This window comes from Canis aureus, chromosome 11, assembly GCF_053574225.1.
Source record: "Canis aureus isolate CA01 chromosome 11, VMU_Caureus_v.1.0, whole genome shotgun sequence".
NCBI classification, from domain to species: Eukaryota; Metazoa; Chordata; class Mammalia; order Carnivora; family Canidae; genus Canis; species Canis aureus.
The window spans coordinates 3,953,666-3,973,352 of NC_135621.1; the positions used below are offsets into that span (position 1 = coordinate 3,953,666).

Sequence of the window (19,687 nt, forward strand, 5' to 3'; positions counted from 1 at the left end):
ATATTGTGTATTGTGGGGATGGTTTTTACTACTGATTTAATTTATTAGATGATAATAAGAGTCTTTCATATTAATGCATGAAGCATTAACAAGTTACAGTTTCATAGGCCATTATTTAGTTGTCTAAATTTTCAAGTGTTTTAGTATAAAATTGTTTTATGTTAATTTTTAATAATCATCTTTTATAGATTTGTGCCCTTTTTAATTCCTTTTTATTTTTGAAATTTTATTTATGTATTCATGAGAGACACAGAGAGAGAGAGGCAGGGACACAGACAGAGGAAGAAGCAGGTTCCGTGCAGGGAGCCCGACGTGGGACTCGATCCTGGGTCTCCAGGATCACGACCTGGGTGTGAAGGCAGACGCTCAACTGCTGAGCCACCCAGGCGTCTCTTAATTCCTAACATAAACTTTGCCTTTTCTTTTTGTTGTTCTATCTTGTAGAAGATTTGTCTGTTAGTCCATGAGCTGCTTTTTGACTTTGCTTATATTCTCTGCTATCTTTATTATTTTCTTTCTTCTCCTCCTCTATGTTTATTATCTTCTCTTTCAAACCCTTGAATTTTTATCACACTTAAAAAATTCAATATTTAATTTTTTTGATTAGATAGTACATTCTCATAGCTCAAATATAGAAATGCCTATATATATATATATATTTTTTTTTTTTTTTGCTTATATTCGTTTTATAGAGAGAGAGCATGTGCGTGGAGGGGAGCAGAGAGAGGTAGAGGGATAATCTTAACTCCAAGACCAGCACGGAGCTGACATGAGGCTCGATCTCGTGACCTGACCCTGTGATCGTGACCTGACCTGAGATCATGACCTGAGCCAAAATCAGGAGTTGGGTGCTCAACCAACTGAGCCACCCAGGGCTGAGGTGCCCTAAGGGTCTTTTTTTTTTTTTTTTCTTAAGAAAACTACCCCCCCAATATGGGGTTTGAATTCATGACCCCAGGATCAAGATCTCATGCTCTACTGACTGAGCCAGCCAGGTGCCCTGACTCAGAGATTTTTTTTTCAATGTTCATAAAACATTTCTCCTTGAGCTCTTTCCAAATACATATATAAATAGCTTCATTTTCCTTCCTTTTTTTCTTTTTGTCTATTGTATAATTGACATATAACATTATATTAGTTTCAGGTATACAATACACAATGTTTCAGTGTTATATATATATATTGCAAAATGATCACAATAAGTCTAGTTACAGTTTTTTTTCTTGTCATGAGAACCTGTAGGACCTACTCTCTTGGCAACTTCCAAATAGGCTATATGGTATCATTAACTAAAATCACCATGTTGTACATCCCCCTGACTTATTTATAACTAGATGTTTGTACCTTTTGGCCTCCTTCACTCATTTTGCCCATTGCACCATTGGTTTTTTTTTTTTTATTTATTTGTATTATTTAAAGATGTATGTATTTATTTATTTGAGAAAGAGAAAGCACAAGAAGAGGGAGGGGCAGAGGGAGAGAGAGAATCCTCAAGTAGATTCCCCACAGGGTGTGGAGCCAGACACAGAGCTCTATCCCAGGACCCACGGATCATGACCTGAGCTGAAATCAAGAGTTGGATGCTTAACGACTGAGCCACCCAGCTGCCCCGTTCTTATTCTTTTTAATAGTTGTTGTTATTCTCATACAGTTTGCTATCATTTGGCTAAATAGTTCCCTGTGGATGGACATTTAGGTTATTTAACTCTTATTAACACAGAAGTGCTATAGTGAATAACCTTGTACCTATAAAGTATATGTAGGTTAAATTCCTGGAAGTAGACTTGGGTGATTTTTATACATACTGCCAAGTTACCCTGCTTAGGTAAATTACTCTCCCTCCAGCAATGTATGAGAATGCCAGTTCCCCTACAGCTATGCCACCTAGTGTATTTTTAAACTTGTGGATTTTGGCCAATCATCAGATAGGCATCAGGTAAACAATGATTTCTTAGTGTGGTTGTAATTAAGTAAAGGTAAATAATCTTAGGCCTGTTTAAGAGCCATTTCTCTTTTCAGCCTTTACTCTTCGTTCAACCATCCAAATTCTTTGCTCATTTTCCTAATGGATTGTTGCTCTTTTTCTTTTAAACTTTGAATAATAGATTGTTCGTTGTCCATAATAGGAATTGTGGGATGTTTCACTCACTTTCTCCTTTCCTAATTATGCATTGTAAATGTAAAGCTCCATTTCACTCCATGTGGGTTGCATCCCTCAAGTTTTGATATGCAGTGTTTGCATTTTCATAAGATTATTTATTTATTTGAAAGAGAGCACGAGTGGGGGGGAGGGGCAGAAGAAGAAGCAGACTGCCTGCTGAACAGGAAGCCTGAAGGGCTCAGAGCTCAGAGCTGGATCCAAGGACCCTGAGATCATGACCTGAGCTGAAGGCAAACTCAAAGCCACCCAGGCATCTCTCCATTTTCATTGTTTTTTGTACTTTACTTGAGAACTTACTTTAGATTTAAGCTTATTATATTTCTAAACAGATGTGTTTTATTTTTGTGGTTTTTATATAATTGTTATTGATTTCTAATTTTATGCTATTGTGTCAGTGTTTTGTTGGTGATTATCGACTTTGTCTGGTGAACTTTAAAAAATGGTCTGGGTGTGCCTGAAAGCATGTGTTTTTCTCTATTCAGTTCAAGACTAATTGTATTGGTCAAGTTTTCTACTACTTTTTGTTCAGGTGGCCAATTATTGAAAGAAGTTTATTAAAATTTTCACTGATGATGGTGGATTTGGCAATTTTGTTAATTTTTCCTTCATATATTTTGAGGCTGTTAGATACATATTAAATTTAGAATTGTAATATATTCATGGTAAATTATTCCTCTTATATTTCTCTTGTTCCTTAATATTGTGGTCATTTTTTTCCTAATTACATTTTTAAAATATTGTGGAATATACCACAATACATAAGATGGCATAAAACGTGCATGTATTGTGTAAGGATGCATAAAGGGAGTACCCATCTAATGGCCTTAGGTTATGGAAGAATACAGGCAGTACTGTAAAAGTTCCTCAGTGCCCCCACACACCACATCCCTCTCTCTGTCTTTATCACAGAGGTAACAGCTATCCTAACTTTATGAGAATTTCTTTGCTTTTCTCTATAGAGTTTTGCCATCTGTGTATGCATCTCATTTAATTTATCCTTCTTCTGAACTTTATACAAATGTATTTTGTGACAACTTGCAGAGTGCATACAAGGAAGTCTGGGATTTTTTTTTTTTTCTTTTGCTCAGTACTGTGTTTGACATCCAGCCCCGTGCGGGGTGGTAGCTGCAGTGCACTCGCCTACAGGCCTGTAGCATAGTCTTTTGTATATAGTTCATCCTCTGTTCATCAGTTACCTTTCACAGACATTTGGGTTGGTTCCAGTTTTCTGCTGCTACTAGGTACAAAATTCTTTTAAGTATCTCCTAATATAATGTGCAAGAATGTTAAAGGAGAATTTTGCCCGGGTATACAATTGCTGGGTCATAGGATGTGAAGGTAAGCCCCAGTTCTAGTTTATTTGGCATTGCAGGATATTTTCCTAAGGTTTTGTTCCCATTCGTATCCTTATTGCAATACCACTTCCCAACATTCCATATATATATATTACTAATATATATTACGGGATTTTGAAATTTTTATTAATTTGTTGGGTATATAATGGCATTTCATGATGAATTTCTCATTTCACTGATTCCTAAAAACTGATCGTTTTTTCAAGTATTTATTAACATGAAACTGATTTAAACTAATATACTTAGGGGATCCCTGGGTGGCTCAGCGGTTTAGCACCTGCCTTCAGCCCAGGGCGTGATCCTGGAGTCCCGGGATTGAATCCCACGTCAGGCTCCCTGCATGGAGCCTGCTTCTCCCTCTGCCTTTCTCTCTCTCTCTCTCTCTCTCTGTGTCTATCATGAATAAATAAATAAAATCTTTAAAAAAATAAATAAACTAATGTACTTAATTGATATCCTAATTTTAGGCCAAACTTTCATTAGAAATTAAACAATTTATTGATCCTCTAATGTTAAATCAATTTTGCGTTCCTGAGATGAACCTAGTTTGATCATATGTATTATCTTTGATTATCCTTTTTTGATCTTGCTGGATCCAGTTTGCTACTTTTTTAAAATTTTATTTATGTATTCATGAGAGACACAGAGAGAGAGAGAGAGAGAGGCAGAGACACAGGCAGAGGGAGAAGCAGGCTCCATGCCAGGGAGCCCAATGTGGGACTCCATCCTGGGTCTCCAGGATCACGCCCTAGGCTGAAGGCAGGCGCTAAAACACTGAGCCACTCTGGGATCCCCCAGTTTGCTACTTTTTAAAGAACTCTGTATATATCTTTTGAGAGAGGTTGACTTGTAGTTTTTCCTTTTAGTGCTGTCCTTATCATGTTTTGGTAAGAAAGTTATGCTCTTCTCAAAAAAATGAGTTCAAAAATGTTCTGTTTCTATACTCTGAAGAATGTCTAAGATTGCAATTTTTTTGTTGTTATTGTTGTTGTTAAGTAGGCTCCATATCCAGTATGAGGCTTGAACTCAAGTATCCAGTATGAGGCTTGAGATCAAGACCTGAGCTGAGATCAAGGGTCAGACACTTAACCAACTGAGCCACCTAGGTGCCCTAATATTTCAATTTTTTATTCCTGGAGTGTTTGCTGGAATTCACCTGGAAAATCATGTTGGTCTACATTTTCAGTGCAGGAAGATTTTCAATTTGATTTTCTTTAGTAATTTTAGGTATATTCAAAGTTTTCTATTTCTTTGTGTCAGTTATAGTAAGGTGTATTTTTCAGGAATTTGTCTATTTCATCTCATTTTTCAGATTTATTGTCATAAAGTTGTTCTTGATTCCCTTCTGTTATCTTTTTAATCCCTCTAGCATCTGTGATTAGGTTCCTCTTTTCATTCTTCAGAGTTTGTTTGCCTCCTTTGTTATTGGTCAGTCTTACCAGAGGTTGGTCAGGTGCATTACTCCTTTTAAAGAACCAGCTACTTTGGCTCTGTTGAGTTTCTGCATAGCATTTGGTTTTTATTTTATTAATGTCCACTATTTAACTTCCTTCTGCTTTCTTGAGTTTATTTTACCATTCTATTTTTCATTTCTTTTTTTTTAAGATTTTATTTATTTATTCATGAGAGGCACAGAGAGAGAGAGAGAGAGAGAGACAAAGACATAGGCAGAGGGAGAAGCAGACTCCATGCAGGGAGCTCGACATGGGACTCAATCCCAGGTCTCCAGGATCACGCCCTGGGCCGAAGGTAGCCCCAAACCACTGGGCCACCAGGGCTGCCCCTATTTTTCATTTCTTGAAATGAATGTTTAACTCCTTCATTTTCAGCTTTTCCTTTTTTATAAACGTTTCTCTCCAAGCACTACTTTAGGTATTTCTCAAGTTTTCATGGCTTTTTAAGTGTCTTTATCTAAATTTCGAGCAGATAATACTTTCCCATGATTCCAAACCTAGGAAATACAAAAATTTTTGTGCAAGGAGAACTCCCCCTCCCGAACTTACCTCCCATCTGCTCCGTTCCCATCGTGCCTGTGCCCATTGTGTCCTCCCACCGCCCACAGGTGACCTTGCTCTTGGTATTTCATGGATACTTCCAGCCTTTCTTGGTGGTTCACATGCAGTTATGACTAGCGAATCTTATTTTTCTTTTTCTATACACAACATATGGTATATTAAACATATTTTGCACCTTGTTTTTATATATCTTGGCAATAATTTCTTTTTTTTTTAAGATTTATTTATTTATCTGTGAGAGACACAGGGAGAGAGAGAGAGGCAGAGACATAGGCAGAGGGAGAAGCAGGCTCCTCACAGGGAGCCCAATGTGGGACTTGATCCCGGATCCCAGAATCACACCCTGAGCGGAAGGCAAACGCTCAACTGCTGAGCCACCCAGGCGTACCTCCCCTTTTTTTTGACAATAATTCTTAGACATTCTTTCAGTGGCCTTATATCTAGAGCTTTATATTTTGTTTTTACGTCTGCATACTATTCCATTTCCATCATTTTGTCATCATTGCTGTACTGAGTAAATAGTTTTCCCTCCTTTTTGTTGTTATTACAAAAGATTATTATACATATATTCATGTTTTTTTTTAAAGACTATTTATTTACTCATAGAGACAGAGAGAGAGAGGCAGAGACACAGGCAGAAGGAGTAGCAGGCTCCATGCAGAGAGCCTGATGTGGGACTCCATCCAGGGTCTCCAGGATCATGCCCTGGGCTGCAGGCGGCGCTAAACTGCTGCGCCACCGGGGCTACCCTATATTCATGTTTAAATTACTTACTTTTAAGTAAGTAAAAGTAAAAAGTGCTGGGTACAGATTATATATATTTAAGATTGTGTTGTAAAACCTTTATTATGGAAAGTTAGAAACAAAAAATCAGAGATGATTGTGTTAATGACCCCCTGTGATTGTCTAGTTTCAACAAATACGGCCAGTCTCTTTTTTTTTTTTAACTGAAATCATGTTTTTATTTATATGTATATTTTTTATTGGAGTTCGATTTGCCAACATATAGTATAACACCCAGTGCTCACCCAGTCAAGTGCCCCCGTCTGCCCATCACCCAGTCACCCCACCCCACCCCCACCCACCCACCTCCTCTTCCACTACCCTTTGTTTGTTTCCCAGAGTTAGGAGTCTCTCATGTTCTGTATCCCTGTCTGATATTTCCCACTCATTTTCTCTCCTTTCCCCTATAATCCCTTTCACTATTTTTTATTTTCCCCAAGTGAATGAGACCATATAATGATTGTCCTTCTCCAATTGACTTACTTCATTCAGCATAATACCCTCCAGTTAGCCGGTCTCATTTTATCTATCTTCTTACTCACCTCCCCTTACTACTACCTCCACTCCCAGACTACTTGGAAATAAATTACAGACATCATTTCATCCGTAAATATTTCTGTATTTATCCCTATAAATATAAGGTGAAAGCTCTTCTAGGGGACCCTGGTGGCTCAGTTGGTTAAGTGTCTGACTCTTAGTTTCAGGGGTTGGGTCATGATCTCCACTGACTGCAGAGTGTGCTTGAGATTCTCTCTCTCTCTCTCTCTCTCTCCCCCTGCCCTTCCCCCCTCTCACATGTGCATTTTCCTTCTCTCTCTCTCTCTCTCAAATAAATAAATCTCTTTTTTTTTAATCTCTTTTATTTTTTAAAAGATTTTATTTATTTATTCATGAGAGACAGAGAGGGAGAGAAGCAGAGGGAGAAGCAGGCTCCATGCAGGGAGCCCGGTGTGGGACTCGATCCTGGGACTCCAGGGGCTCACCCTGGGCGGAAGGCAGACGCTCAACTGCTGAGCCACCCAGGCGTCCCTCAATAACAGTTTTAGAGAGATTTAACTTACATACCATACAATTCAGTGTACAGTTCAGTGGTGTGGTATATTCACAGAGTTGTGCCCCCAGGACCACAGTTATTTTTAGAACATCTTCATCAGCCTAAAAGAAAGTCCCTATTCTTTGGCAGTTACCCTCCATCACACTGTCCCCTTGACTCCACCCTTCACTCTAGACAGCTGCTCATCTCTGTCTCTACAGATTTGCCTCTTCTAGAAATTTCCTGTGACTGGAAACCTACAGTGTGTGACCTTTGTGTCTGGCTTCTTTCACTTACTTTCTCAAGGATCATCCATGTGGGGGGCATCCCGGGTGACTCAGCGGTTTAGCGCTGTCTTCGCCCCAGGGTGTGATCATGGGGACCCGGGATCAAGTCCCATGTCGGGCTCCCTGCATGGAGCCTGCTTCTCCCTCGGCCTGTGTCTCTGCCTCTCTCTCTCTCTCTCTCTCTCTCTCTCTCTCTGTTTCTCATGAATAAATAAATAATTTTTTTTTTTAAAAAAGGATCATCCATGTGTAGTATGCACATTTCTTATATTTTATTGCCGAGTACTATTCCCCATTCTGTTCATATTCATTCATCACTTGGACATTTGGGTTATTTGCCCTTTTTAGTTTTATGAACAATACTGCTTTTAACATTTATGAATAAGATTTTGTGTGAACATAGGTTTTCATTTCTCTTGGTATATAACAAGAAGTAGAATTGCTGGAACCATATGGTAAACTTTTGGAGAAACTGCCAGACTTTTCCCAAAGCAGTAGCACCATCTTAAAATCCAACTAGTAGTGTGTGAGAGTTTCTCCATATCCTCATCAACATTTGCTTTTATCTTTTCAACTTTAGCCGTCTTAGTGAGTGTGAAGTGGCATTTCATTGTGGTTTTGATTTGTATTTCCCTGATGGCTAAAGAAATGGCACATCTTTTCATGTGCTTTATTAGCAATTTGTGTATCTTCTTTGGAGAGGTGTCTTCAGATCTTTTGCCTTTTTAAAAAATTCCATTATCTGTCTTTTTTTTTTTAAGATTTTATTTATTATTTATTCATGAGAGACACACAGAGAGAGGCAGAGACACAGGCAGAGAGAGAAGCAGGCTCCATGCAGGGAGCCTGACGTGGGACTCCATCCTGGTCTCCAGGATCAGGCCCTGGGCTGAAGGCGGCGCTAAACTGCTGAGACACCTGGGCTGCCCAGCATTATTTGTCTTTTTATTATTGAGTTGTAAGATTTCTTTATATATTCTGGATAGAAGTTTTATGAGATACATGATTTGCAAATATTTTCTCCTGTTCTTTGGATTGTCATTTCACATTCTTGATGGTGTCCTTTGCAGCACAAAAACTTTTAATTTTGATGAATTCCAATTTACCTATTTTTTGTTGCTTGTGCCTTTTATGTCATATCAAATAAACCATTAGGTCATCTAAATCCATGAACACTTATACCTATATTTTCTCTTAAAAATATTATAGTTTTACATTTAGGTCTTTGATCCATTTTGAGTTAATTTTTGTATATAGTATGAGGTAGGGGTCCAATTTCATTTTTTTGCACATAGATATCCAGTTGACTCACCATTATTTGTTGAAAAGATGATTCCCATTGAATTATCTTGATAACCTTTCAAAAAATCAAATGAGAATAAAAGTAAAGGTTAATTTCTAGACTGTAAATTCTATCTCATTGGTCTATGTATCTGTCTCTAAGTCAGTACTACACTGTCATGATTATTGTACTTTTGTAGCAAGTTTTAAAATCAGTGTGGGTTTTCCAACTTTTTTTTTTTCCAGATTATTTTGACTATTTAGAGTCCCTTGAATTTTCATGAATTTTAGGATCAGTTAATTTCCAAAACAAAGCCAGCTGGAATTTGGTGAGGATTGCTATATTAAGTCTTTTAATCTCTGAGGTTGGATATCTTTACATGTATTTAAGTCTTTGACTTCTTTAAGAAATGTTTTGTAGTTTTCAAGCATTTTGCTACATTTATTCCTAATTATTTTCTCTTTTTTTTAAGATTTTATTTATTTATTTGAGAGAGAGAGAGCATGGGCAAGGGGGAGGTGCAGAGGCAAAGGGAGAAGCAGGCTCCCTGCTGAGGGCTCTATCCCAGGATCCCAGGACCACAACCTGAGCTGAAGGCAGTCTCTCAACCAAGTGAGCCATGCAGGCACTCCTAATTATTTTATTTTTTGATGCTATTATAAATGGAATTATTTTCTTTTTACTATTTTATTATTTTATTTTTGAATTGTTCTTTGAATGTATAGAAATACAATTGATGCCTATATCCTGCAGCCTTATTGAACTTGGATATTAGTTCTATAGCTTAATAGATTCTTTAGGATTTTCTTTCTTTCTTTCTTCCTTCCTTTCTTTCCCTTTCTTTTTTTTAGTAGGTGCTATACCCAACATGCAGCCCAATGAGCAGCTTCAACTCCCAACCCCAAGGCCAAGACCTGAGCTAAGACCAAAAGTCAAACATTTAACCAATTGAGCCACCCAGGTGCCCCTAGGATTTTCTGTATATAAAATCATCTGTGAATGGAATAGTTTTACTTTTTTTCTTTCCAATATAGATGCTTTTTCTTCCCCCCCCCCCCCTTTTTGTCCTGGTCAAAACCTCCAACCCAATGTTGAATGGAAGTGGCAGAAGCAGACATACCTCTCTTATTCCTTTTTCTCTTTTTTGAGAAAGAGAAAGAGTGCAAGCATGAGAAAGAACTAGAGTTGGGGCTGGGAGGAAGGGGCAGAGGGAGAGGGAGAAAGAATCTCAAGCAGGCTCCATGCCCAGTGTGGAGCTGATGTGGGGCTTAATCTCATGACTTCAAGATCATGCCCTAAACTGAAATCACACTCAACTGAGCCACCCAGGTGCCCCATCCTTGTCTTATTCAAGATCTTAGGAGGAAACTATTCAGTTTTTCCACCATTAAGTATAATGTTAGCTGTGGATTTTTAATAAACACTTCTTATCATATTGATGAAATTCTCTTTTCATTCAAATTTGTCGCATGCTTTCATCATGAAGATATGTCACATTTTGTCAAATGCTTTTTCTGCATCCATTGAGATGATCATGTGGTTTTTGTCCTTTATTCTATTAATCATTTACATTAATTGATTTTTTTATGTTAGCCCAAGTTTGCACTCCTGGGATAAATCCACTTGGTCTGGTGTGTAATACTTTTTATATGTTGCTAAATTTGTTTAGCATTTTGTTGAGGATTTGGGGTCTTTATTCATAAGAGATACTGGCTTATAGTTTCCTTTTCTTATTATATATTTGTCTAGATTTGGTATCAGGGTGATAATACTGGCTTTGTAGTATGAGTTGGGGAATATTGTCTCTTCTTTTTTTCTGGAAGAGTTTGAGAGAGATTGATCTTTATTGTTTTTGTTTGTTTGTTTGTTTTAAGATTTTATTTATTTATTCATGAGAGACACAGAGAGAGAGAGAGGCAGAGACACAGGCAAAGGGAGAAGCAGGCCCCATGCAGGGAGCCCGATGCGGGACTTGATCCCTGGTCTCCAGGATCACACCCTGGGCCAAAGGTGGCGCTAAACCTCTGAGCCACCAGGGCTGCCCTTTATTGTTTTTTAAATATTTGGTAGAATTCACCAGTAGACTCATCTGGCCAGGCTTTCCTATGTGGTTAGTTTCTGGATTACTAATTCAATCTCCATACTGGTTATGGGTCTATTCATATTGTTTACTTCTTTTTGAGTCAGTTTTGGTAGCTGTGTCTTTCTAGAAATTTGTCCATTTCATCTAAGTTAATCTGATTTGTTGGCGTGTAGGTATTGATAGTCTTTCTTTACAATCCTTTATTTCTGTAAGGTTGATAGTAATGTTCCCTCTTTCATTTCTGATACTAATTTGAGTCTTTTCTTTTTATTTTTTTGGTAAGTTTAGCTGAAGTTTTGTCACTTACTGATCTTTTCAAAACAACTTTTAGTTTCATTGATTTTTCTCTATTGCTTTTTTGTTCTCTAGTTCACTTATTTTTGTTCTAATCTGTGTTACTTCCTTCACTCTGCTTGCTTTGGGTTTAGTTTGCTTTTCTTTTTCTAGTGTTTGAGGTCTTTTTTTCTTTTTTAATATTGTCTTTTTGCAGGGAAAAATTTTAATCCTATGCATACACATACATGTGTACACACACAAAAAGAATATATGTTTCAAATACATAGAAGTACAATTGACCCTTGATCAACAGGTTTGATCTGTGTGGGCCCACTTATAAGTTGATTTTTTTCAGTAAATATATTGGAAAATTTTTAGGAGATTTATGATAGTTTGAAAAAAACTCACAGATGAACCACATAGCCTAGAAATGCTGAGAAAATTAAGTTAGATATATCATGAATGCATGAAATATAGGTAGGTAGTAGGCTGTTTTATCATTTGCTACCATAAATATACACAAGTCTATTATAAAAAGTTAAAATTTATCAAAATGTATGCACAGACTTATAGACCATATATGGTGCCATTCACAGTAGAGAGAAATGTAAACAAAAGGGTGCAGAATTATATAACAACAGCATAAAACTGTAGAACATACTGTACTACTGTAGTGCTTTTGTAGCCACCTCCTGTTGCTATTGGGATGAGCTCAAGTGTTGCAGGGATCTGCTTAAAACTCCACGACAATCATCTCTGCATGAGCAGTTTGTCTCCATAAATTGCTTTTCACAGTAAAAAGTGATCTCTTGTGGCTTTTGCTATTAGTAGTTAAGTTGGGGAGTCAGAAGTTATGTGCAGATTTTTGACTTGGGCAGGTGGGGAGGAGGGGGAGGTCAGCGTCCCTAACCCCCTGCAATGTTCAAGGGTCAACTGTGTCTGTGTGTATCTCAAATACATACAAGTATGTATACACTGTATTTATATAAAGCAAGAATGTGAAACAAAAATTGGCTCTACAGGGAAGCTGCCTGAATTCAATTCCCTGTTTTTACCACTTACCAGTGGTCAACCTGACCAAGTCCCTTATCTGCATCAAACCTAAGTTTTTTGAGCCACAAAATTGAGATATTAATCCCTCCCTCACTAGGTTTTTGTGATCATTAACTGAGCTAAAGTACATAAAGTGTCCTATACACAGTGTCTGCACAGAACCAGATACACAGTAAGTGCTGAACAAAAGGCAGCTGCTCGAAGAACGAAAGCTAATCCCTAGTGGTAATAATTTGTTCACTCGTCTGTCCTGGCAGTTCCTCTGTGACGAGGGTGCTGGTATTTCCGGGGACTACATTGATCGTGTGGATGAGCCTTTATCCTGCTCTTATGTGTTGACCGTCCGGACTCCTCGGCTCTGCCCCCACCCTCTCCTAAGGCCCCCACCCAGCGCTGCTCCTCAGGCCATCCTCTGTCACCCTGCCCTGCAGCCTGAGGAGTACATGGCCTACATTCAGAGGCAAGCTGGTGAGTAATTAGAAGAACAAGGAGAGGGGGCCCCTGGGTGGCTCAGTGGTTGAGTGTTTGCCTTTGGCTCGGGTCATGATCCCTGGGGTCCTGGGATTGAGTCCTGCATCAGGCTCTCCGCAGGGAGGCTGCTTCTCCCTCTGCCTATGTCTCTGCCTCTCTCTCTCTCTCTCTCTGTTTCTCATGAATAAAGATATAAAATCTTAAAAAAGAGAAAGGAGAGGAAGAAAAGACACCAGGAGAGACAAGCGGAAGATAAGGTAGGCATGTGGCCTTGTCCTGCCCACACACTGTTTTTCAGTAGACTCAAAGCAGTATGGAGATAAAGCCCTAGAGGAGCTGCAAGACCTGGAGCCGCAAACATGGGGTGAGGCCCAACCCAGAGCGGTGCCCTCAAAGAGAGGAGGTAGGATCTTCCTGCATCTGTTCCGTGAAACTTCTCCACTTCTTCCCTTCCCCAGTCCTACTGACCTGCACTGACCGTTGGGGGTGGGGAGGAAGTCCTACGGGCCTTAATTCCTTAGTAATAGTGAAGGGGAATGTACCCCATTCTACTTGCTCCCTTCTGTTTCTCCCACCTTTCAGAGTCCTCCCTGTTCTCTGTATCCCAGGTGCACATCCAACCAAGGATGACAGTAAGGAGTCCGATTTCTGGAAGATGCTTCCTGAGCCACAGGAGCAGACCCCTGGGGCAACGGAGATGCCGGCTGAGGTGAGAGCTGGCTTCCCAGCTATTTCTCTGATGAGGCTGACCCTGGGCGAGCTGAGGTCATCATGAGTTGACCTACACCTATCTAGGGAGGCAAGGATCTACCCAGAACCACTGCCTTAAGAATGTGGTAGGTGTGAACGAGCCTGTGGACTTGACTCCGCCCTTTTCTCATCAGGAGCAGGAACCAAACCTTGAGGCCGCAGATCCAGCTCCGGCCCCTCCCCATGGTGAGCAGAACCCTCCACCTCTCCTTTACCGCTTGAATGTATTTTGGGGCTGGTGGGGGTGGGGTGGGGTGGAACTAAACACTGGTGGGGGAGGTTGGGCGGCCAGGCCAGCAGTGAATTCATCTTTATTGAATTGGAGGCAATACTATTTACAGACAGCAATGCTATTCTAGGGAGATAACGGAACTCGGTGGTTCTGCTACTTGCTGACTTTGTAATCCTGGGTGATTGCACTTAACCTCAATTTCCTCACCCCCAGCAGTGGGTAATCCCCCTACCTTACAGGGTAGTTGTGAGGTTCAGTGAGAACGAGTCTGTAGTTCACAGCAGAATGCCCCGAACAGAGTAGACCAGAGTAGACAAGAAATGGTTTCTATTTGGCAGAAAGGAGAGAACAGTATCCAGGGAAGAGAAGGCTGTGGCCCCAGAATCTCTTCCGTAGTCCTCAGAACTGGAGTAATTGCCAGCAGGGCCCAGCAGCGCGGGTGCGAGCAGCGTGTTAGTATCCCCTGTCTCATCTGTGGGTCCACCTTAGGACAGCACCCTCCAGGGGCCTGCGTCGGCCCCTATCTCAGTGACCAGACAGGTGGCTCCCGGACGCAGGGACCATGTCCTTCCCTGGTCTCCTCATCTCCTCTCCTTAGGAAATCAAAATAGAATTTAGGACACAACTGCTTCATCCGTGCTCTTTCATCTCAGATTTTCAGAACAACGTACAGGTCAAAGTCATCCGGAGTCCTGCAGACTTGATTCGATTGATAGAGGAGCTGAAAGGTGGAACCAAAAAGGTACAGGCCCCTGCTCAACAGAGGGGGAGAACCCGCCTCCCTCCTGGGAGCGCTTAGAGAACGGCCCCTGGAGTGAGCCCAGGAGAGCTGACTCCCTTTCTTTCCTCCTCCAGAGTCCCCCCACTGCCACACTCCAGCCACTGTCTATCTGTGGCCCACACGTCTCTACTGAAACCCCAACTGTCCGTCTCTTTCTCCCGATCCCCGTCCACCTAGGGCAAGCCCAACGGAGGCCAAGAGCAGCCTGTAGGTGAGGCAGCAGAAGTCCCTCAAAGGGAAGCAGAGGAAAAGGACAAGAGTGACATGGATCATCAGAACGAGGTGGAAGAGGAGGAAGAGGAGGAGGAGGATGAAGATGAAGATGAGGATGAGCAGCAGTTACTGGGAGAGTTTGAGAAGGAACTGGAAGGGATACTGCTTCCGTCAGACCGAGACCGGCTCCGCTCGGAGGTGAAGGCCGGCATGGAGCGGGAGCTGGAGACCATCATCCAGGAAGTGAGCACAGCCCTTACCCTGCTCGCTTTGGCAGCCGGCTGCTCCTATGGACTAGGGCAGGCTGGGGGGGCAAAGGAATGAAGGGCGGCCTGCGGCTGGCACAGGGCAGGGAACAGTGTGCTCAGCTGCCACTTGTTTCCTTAATGGAAGGAGGGGACGGTAGGGAAGGGGAGACCAGAGGGAGGGCCAAGACTTAGCCGTTGCTCTCCTGTTAGAGCACGGACCACTGAGCTGCACTCCCCCGCCCCCTGACTCCACTCTCCTGCCTTGGGCATTCCAGACAGAGAAGGAGCTGGACCCAGACGGGTTGAAGAAGGAATCTGAGCGTGATCGGGCAATGCTGGCCCTGACCTCCACTCTCAACAAGCTCATCAAAAGGCTGGAGGAGAAACAGAGTCCAGAGCTGGTGAAGAAGCACAGGAAAAGGAGGGTTGCCCCCAAAAAGCCTCCCCCCAGCCCCCCACCAGCAGGTAAGAGCTGTTAGACAGGGTCCCTCAGCTGGTGTACCCTGGTGGGCATCCCGTTTTGCTCTTCTGAGGGTGTTCACTCCCCTCCATCCTCCTGGAACGCAGCTCTCCTGCCTTCTTCCCACTGCCTCCATCCCTTTGCCTGGTTACCTCCTACTCAGTCATCCCTTCAGGAAGCGGCTTTTAGAGCATGTCTGTCCGGTTTTCTGGCTGGCTCCCGTGTACCCAGCGCCTAGCACTTCCACGGCGCATGGTGGGTGGTCGGTAGAAACTAATGGAACGACTGGGAGCCAGCCCTGTGTGCAGAAGACCACACACCTGTGAAGGACGCAGCGTATCAACAGTGAGCCCCGTGCGCTGGGAAAGGCCCCCACTGGTAGGGTGTGAACGGGCAAGCCTGGCTGGTCAGAAGCCAGTTGCCTGGCAGGACAGACGTGAAGTTATTGCTTCCTCCTGCACCCCTGAGCCCCATGCCACGGGGTCATATGAGATTAGACATTCCAAATGGAATGTTCTGTTTTCACATCTTCCATCCCACCATCTCTATAAACATTAGAATGTCTTTCGAGTACCAGCATGTGGAACAAAACCACAGTTTTCCAACCTGCTTTCCTAAAACAAAACTCCTCCGTTGGCCCAGGTGACCTGATTTTTGCTTCAGAAAACACAGTGGTTTTTCCTGTAGGGGACAGGCAGGATGATTGGTCCAGGAGGGGAAAGGGAGGCTACGGTTAGTGGAGGGAGCTTTATAGGCTGAAGGGGGACGGAGGAAGGGGGCACTTACTCTGAGCCCCGGTTCATCCATGCGTGTGATGGAAAACTGCCAGGACCAGTTGATGGCTTAAGGAGAAGTTACCACCGCAGCCCCTAACCTGGAATCACGGCTCTGCTTTGTGTCTCCCTGTATGTCTCCCCCTCTAAGAGGAGGATCCTGAACACAGAGTCCGGGTCCGGGTCACCAAGCTCCGTCACGGAGGCCCCAATCAGGATCTGACTGTCCTCGAGATGAAACGGGAAAACCCACAGCTGAAACAAATCGAGGGGCTGGTGAAAGAGCTGCTGGAGAGGGAGGGGCTCACGGCGGAAGGTGGGCCCTGGGGCGGGCTGGCTTAAGAGTTGTTGGCAGGGCCTGCTGCCCAAGGTGGAGGGGCTGGGTCCAAGTGGACTGGAAACCTCGCTGGGGACCTGGGAGGCAGAGGGCCCTGCACGGACGCTCCCACCTTTTCTCTTCCTCTCACTGCCCACGTGGCTCCTTTCCAGGGAAAATTGAAATCAAAATCGTGCGACCAGGGGCTGAAGGGGCAGAGGAGGACTCACACTGGCTGACTGATGAGGACACGAGAAACCTCAAGGAGATTTTCTTCAATATCTTGGTGAGGGGCAGCCTACGCCCAGCCCTGGATCTCCAAGCCTTGACCCCGGTTTAGCCCGCCATGGAGATGAGAGCATGGCTCAGGCCCTGCTGGCCAGTCCCAGCCTCACCACCTCCTGGGCTGCTGGAATTTCTGGCGGCTGGGCGGGTGTTCCCCTGCGAAGAAGCGCTGGGCCGGGTCCCTGCCCTCCACACGTGCGGGCCCCGGATCCTCCAGGGCCCAGCGCTGCCCTTGGCTCTCCACCAGCAACCCCGCTCACCGCACCCCCGCCCGCCCTCCCCGCAGGTGCAGGGAGCAGAGGAGGCGCAGAAGGAGCGGCAGCGCCAGAAGGACCTGGAGAGCAATTACCGCCGCGTGTGGGGCTCTCGGGGCGCAGAGGGCACAGGGGACCTGGACGAGTTTGACTTCTGAGACCACTTCTGCTGTTAGCCAGCCAAGGAGTCCAGAGCCTGCCTAGCCTGGCCCTGCCTCCTCCCGCCCTGCACCCCGGGGCCCCTAGGGCAAAACAGCAGAGTAGGGCTGAGCGGTGGACCTGGCTTCCTCCCGCCTCCTGTCGCCTCCTTCTCTGGGAAGGGGGGGGGGAGTAGAGGGGCCCCGTGGGGTGAGCGTGCTGCTGCTGCCATCACCCCTGCTGCCCAGAGCCACCCAAGACCTCGCAGGCCTGTGGGATTTGCTCTCCCAGGCTTCTCCCCACAACCCCTTCCTTTTGTCCCTGGCTCCCCATACCAGTCCCCTAACTTGTTGGTTCCTCCCCCCTCCCTCCCTAGAGAGTTGGTGAGATCTTTTGAGCAAAGGAGGGTAGGGGGAGCAAGAAGAGTGGGGCGGCTCAGCAGGCCCCCCACGCCCTGCCTGAGCTGCTCCTCGGGGTCACCCCCTTCCCTTGGATCAGCTGGGGATTCCCTGCTCCTTCCCATGCCCACATTGTTCCCTACAATACGTGCTTCCAAGTTGAGGTGCCTTTGCCTCTGTTTCTGAGGAAATGGGAGAAAGTTGCCCACCACCTCTGACACGATCCCACTGAAAAGGGTGGGGTACGGAACCACCCACCATGTTCTTGAACAATCAGGTTTCTCAGTAAAGAACTGGACTATCGATCCATCAATCTGTGTTTTCTTCTTGGGGTAGGTGGGCTGGGGGCTATAGCAGGCATGAGGCTTAGTGTTCTCAGGGTGGAGTGCACACTCTCCTATCCCATCCTGTGCTCCACAAACCCCCACCCAGGTGCCACCAGTGGTACTAGGGCTCATGGGAAGAGACCAGGACAGAGAAACAAAGCCCACTGGCCTGCCAAGGGCGGAAACACTCGTAGTACTGCCGTCCCTCTTTTCCTCATCTATTTCCATTCCTTCCCTTCTCCCCCTTCACATCCCGGAAGCCGAATGCACCCCATGCAGTTACCCCACCGCAGGGATCCTCCTGCTGAACTCCTGCAGCGTGCCGCAGCTGCGGTTTGCCACCCACACCCCGTGCCCACCTGGCCACACCGCTTCATTTCTGCCAGAAAAGACTCTCCTCCTCGCCACGCTCAGAGAGGGCGCTGCTGCCCTCGGAGGCCAGCCTCCCACCGTGCTGGGTAGTAGGTGGCTCTGGGTAGGTCTCTCCGTGTCCTCCTCCTTGTGGAGCGCAGACACGGGGCCCCTCACCTCCCCCTTTCTCCTCTTGCTTCCCATCTCTGAGCTGTACAGTCTTCTCCTGCAGCCACTGCTCACAAGGTAGGTTAGAGGCCACTGAACTGGGTCTCCCAAAGTGCCAAGTGAGATTCAAGTGTTCTGGAAGGAAGTCGTCCGAGACGGACCCTCTTCTTTCTGAATGTAGACAGGTGCTTATTTTTCATGTTATGCTTAGATTGTTTTATGTAGAAATGTAAACGGGTAGACTTGTGAAATCCTGCTTCCCCAGGTCCATTTGAGTGTCTTGCGGGGAGGAATGCTTCACCGGTGCAAGACCTGTGGCACCGCCTGGAGCCCAGCTGCAGTGGGGAATGCTGGGTTCAAATCCTCCCTCCTCTATTTACTCAGTGGGGCCGTGAACAGTTAACTCTTCAAGTGCTGTTTCCTCACCGTAAGTTGTGGATAATCACACTGGCCTCCCACGGTGGTTGGGAGTATGGAATAAAACCTGCTGTGTGTATGTATCATGCTCTTGGCACAGCACCTGGCCTCGGAGAGCGTTCGAGACGTTCTAATGAACCAGCTCCTGAGTTCTGAAGAGACTAGATGGTACTTGGAGGCCAGAGTCTTAGATGGAATCTCAAAAGCTGATCTGAAGCTACAGTGGAATCTTTCAGAATGGGAGAGCTGGGAGAGGCTGGGGTGGGAAAGTTTGCCTTGATGGGGATAGACTCTTAAGATCATCAGAAAACTGAGTTCTGGAAACCTTGCTAGATTTAATCATCCTGTACTTTCAATAGTAAATTACTTTTTGCTTTCCTTTGGCGTTTGGTGGGAGTTTGGTGGAACCTCCCGTGGAGGAAGTCGGTCTGCCCCAGCTGTGCTAAGTCAAACAAAAGGAGGGGAGCAGGAGGTGTGGGACGTGGCAAGGTTGGGGGGGGTGGAGGGGAATCCAGGCGAGGACACCTATGAACTTGGATGTAAAATGGCAGCAGCTCCCCTCAGCCCCACAGGGAGTCTCCTAGAGTCCTATTCTGCACAACCTGGAGGGCTTGAAACTTTGTCATCCCATCCACTACATCCTTCACATTTCCCACAAGGCCAGAGAGGCAGCCCATGACAAAAAGCATCCAGTGGATTACTTAGTGTTGGGATTTGCTGCGGAGATTGCTGACCCCTTGACTACCTTTCATTGGCTGGAAATGAAAGGAACTTCCCA

The 19,687-nt window shown here is 44.4% G+C and overlaps 1 protein-coding gene and 1 long non-coding RNA gene across 7 annotated transcripts in view; one reads left to right on the top strand and one right to left on the bottom strand.

Annotated features, from left to right (window-relative positions):
- The window catches only part of OS9 (OS9 endoplasmic reticulum lectin), a 30,594-nt gene extending 12,634 nt beyond the window's left edge, over nt 1–17,960 (top strand). The window contains exons 6-15 of one of the 6 annotated variants that reach the window (XM_077913568.1): nt 12,586–12,796; nt 13,098–13,202; nt 13,408–13,508; nt 13,684–13,735; nt 14,435–14,523; nt 14,740–15,018; nt 15,299–15,488; nt 16,408–16,572; nt 16,746–16,858; nt 17,144–17,960. In XM_077913568.1, coding sequence (XP_077769694.1) covers nt 12,586–12,796; nt 13,098–13,202; nt 13,408–13,508; nt 13,684–13,735; nt 14,435–14,523; nt 14,740–15,018; nt 15,299–15,488; nt 16,408–16,572; nt 16,746–16,858; nt 17,144–17,269 — 1,431 coding nt within the window. In that variant the 3' untranslated portion in view covers nt 17,270–17,960. The remainder of the gene's footprint in view (nt 1–12,585; nt 12,797–13,097; nt 13,203–13,407; nt 13,509–13,683; nt 13,736–14,434; nt 14,524–14,739; nt 15,019–15,298; nt 15,489–16,407; nt 16,573–16,745; nt 16,859–17,143) is intronic. The other 5 variants (XM_077913570.1, XM_077913571.1, XM_077913569.1 and 2 more) reach the window with 5 other exon arrangements.
- LOC144323283 (uncharacterized) lies at nt 11,294–19,670 on the bottom strand. Its single transcript, XR_013388693.1, has 2 exons — nt 15,804–19,670; nt 11,294–14,374 (listed from the first exon to the last, which is right to left on the bottom strand). It is a non-coding gene; the product is annotated as an uncharacterized LOC144323283 (long non-coding RNA).
- Between the last annotated feature and the right edge of the window lie 17 nt (nt 19,671–19,687).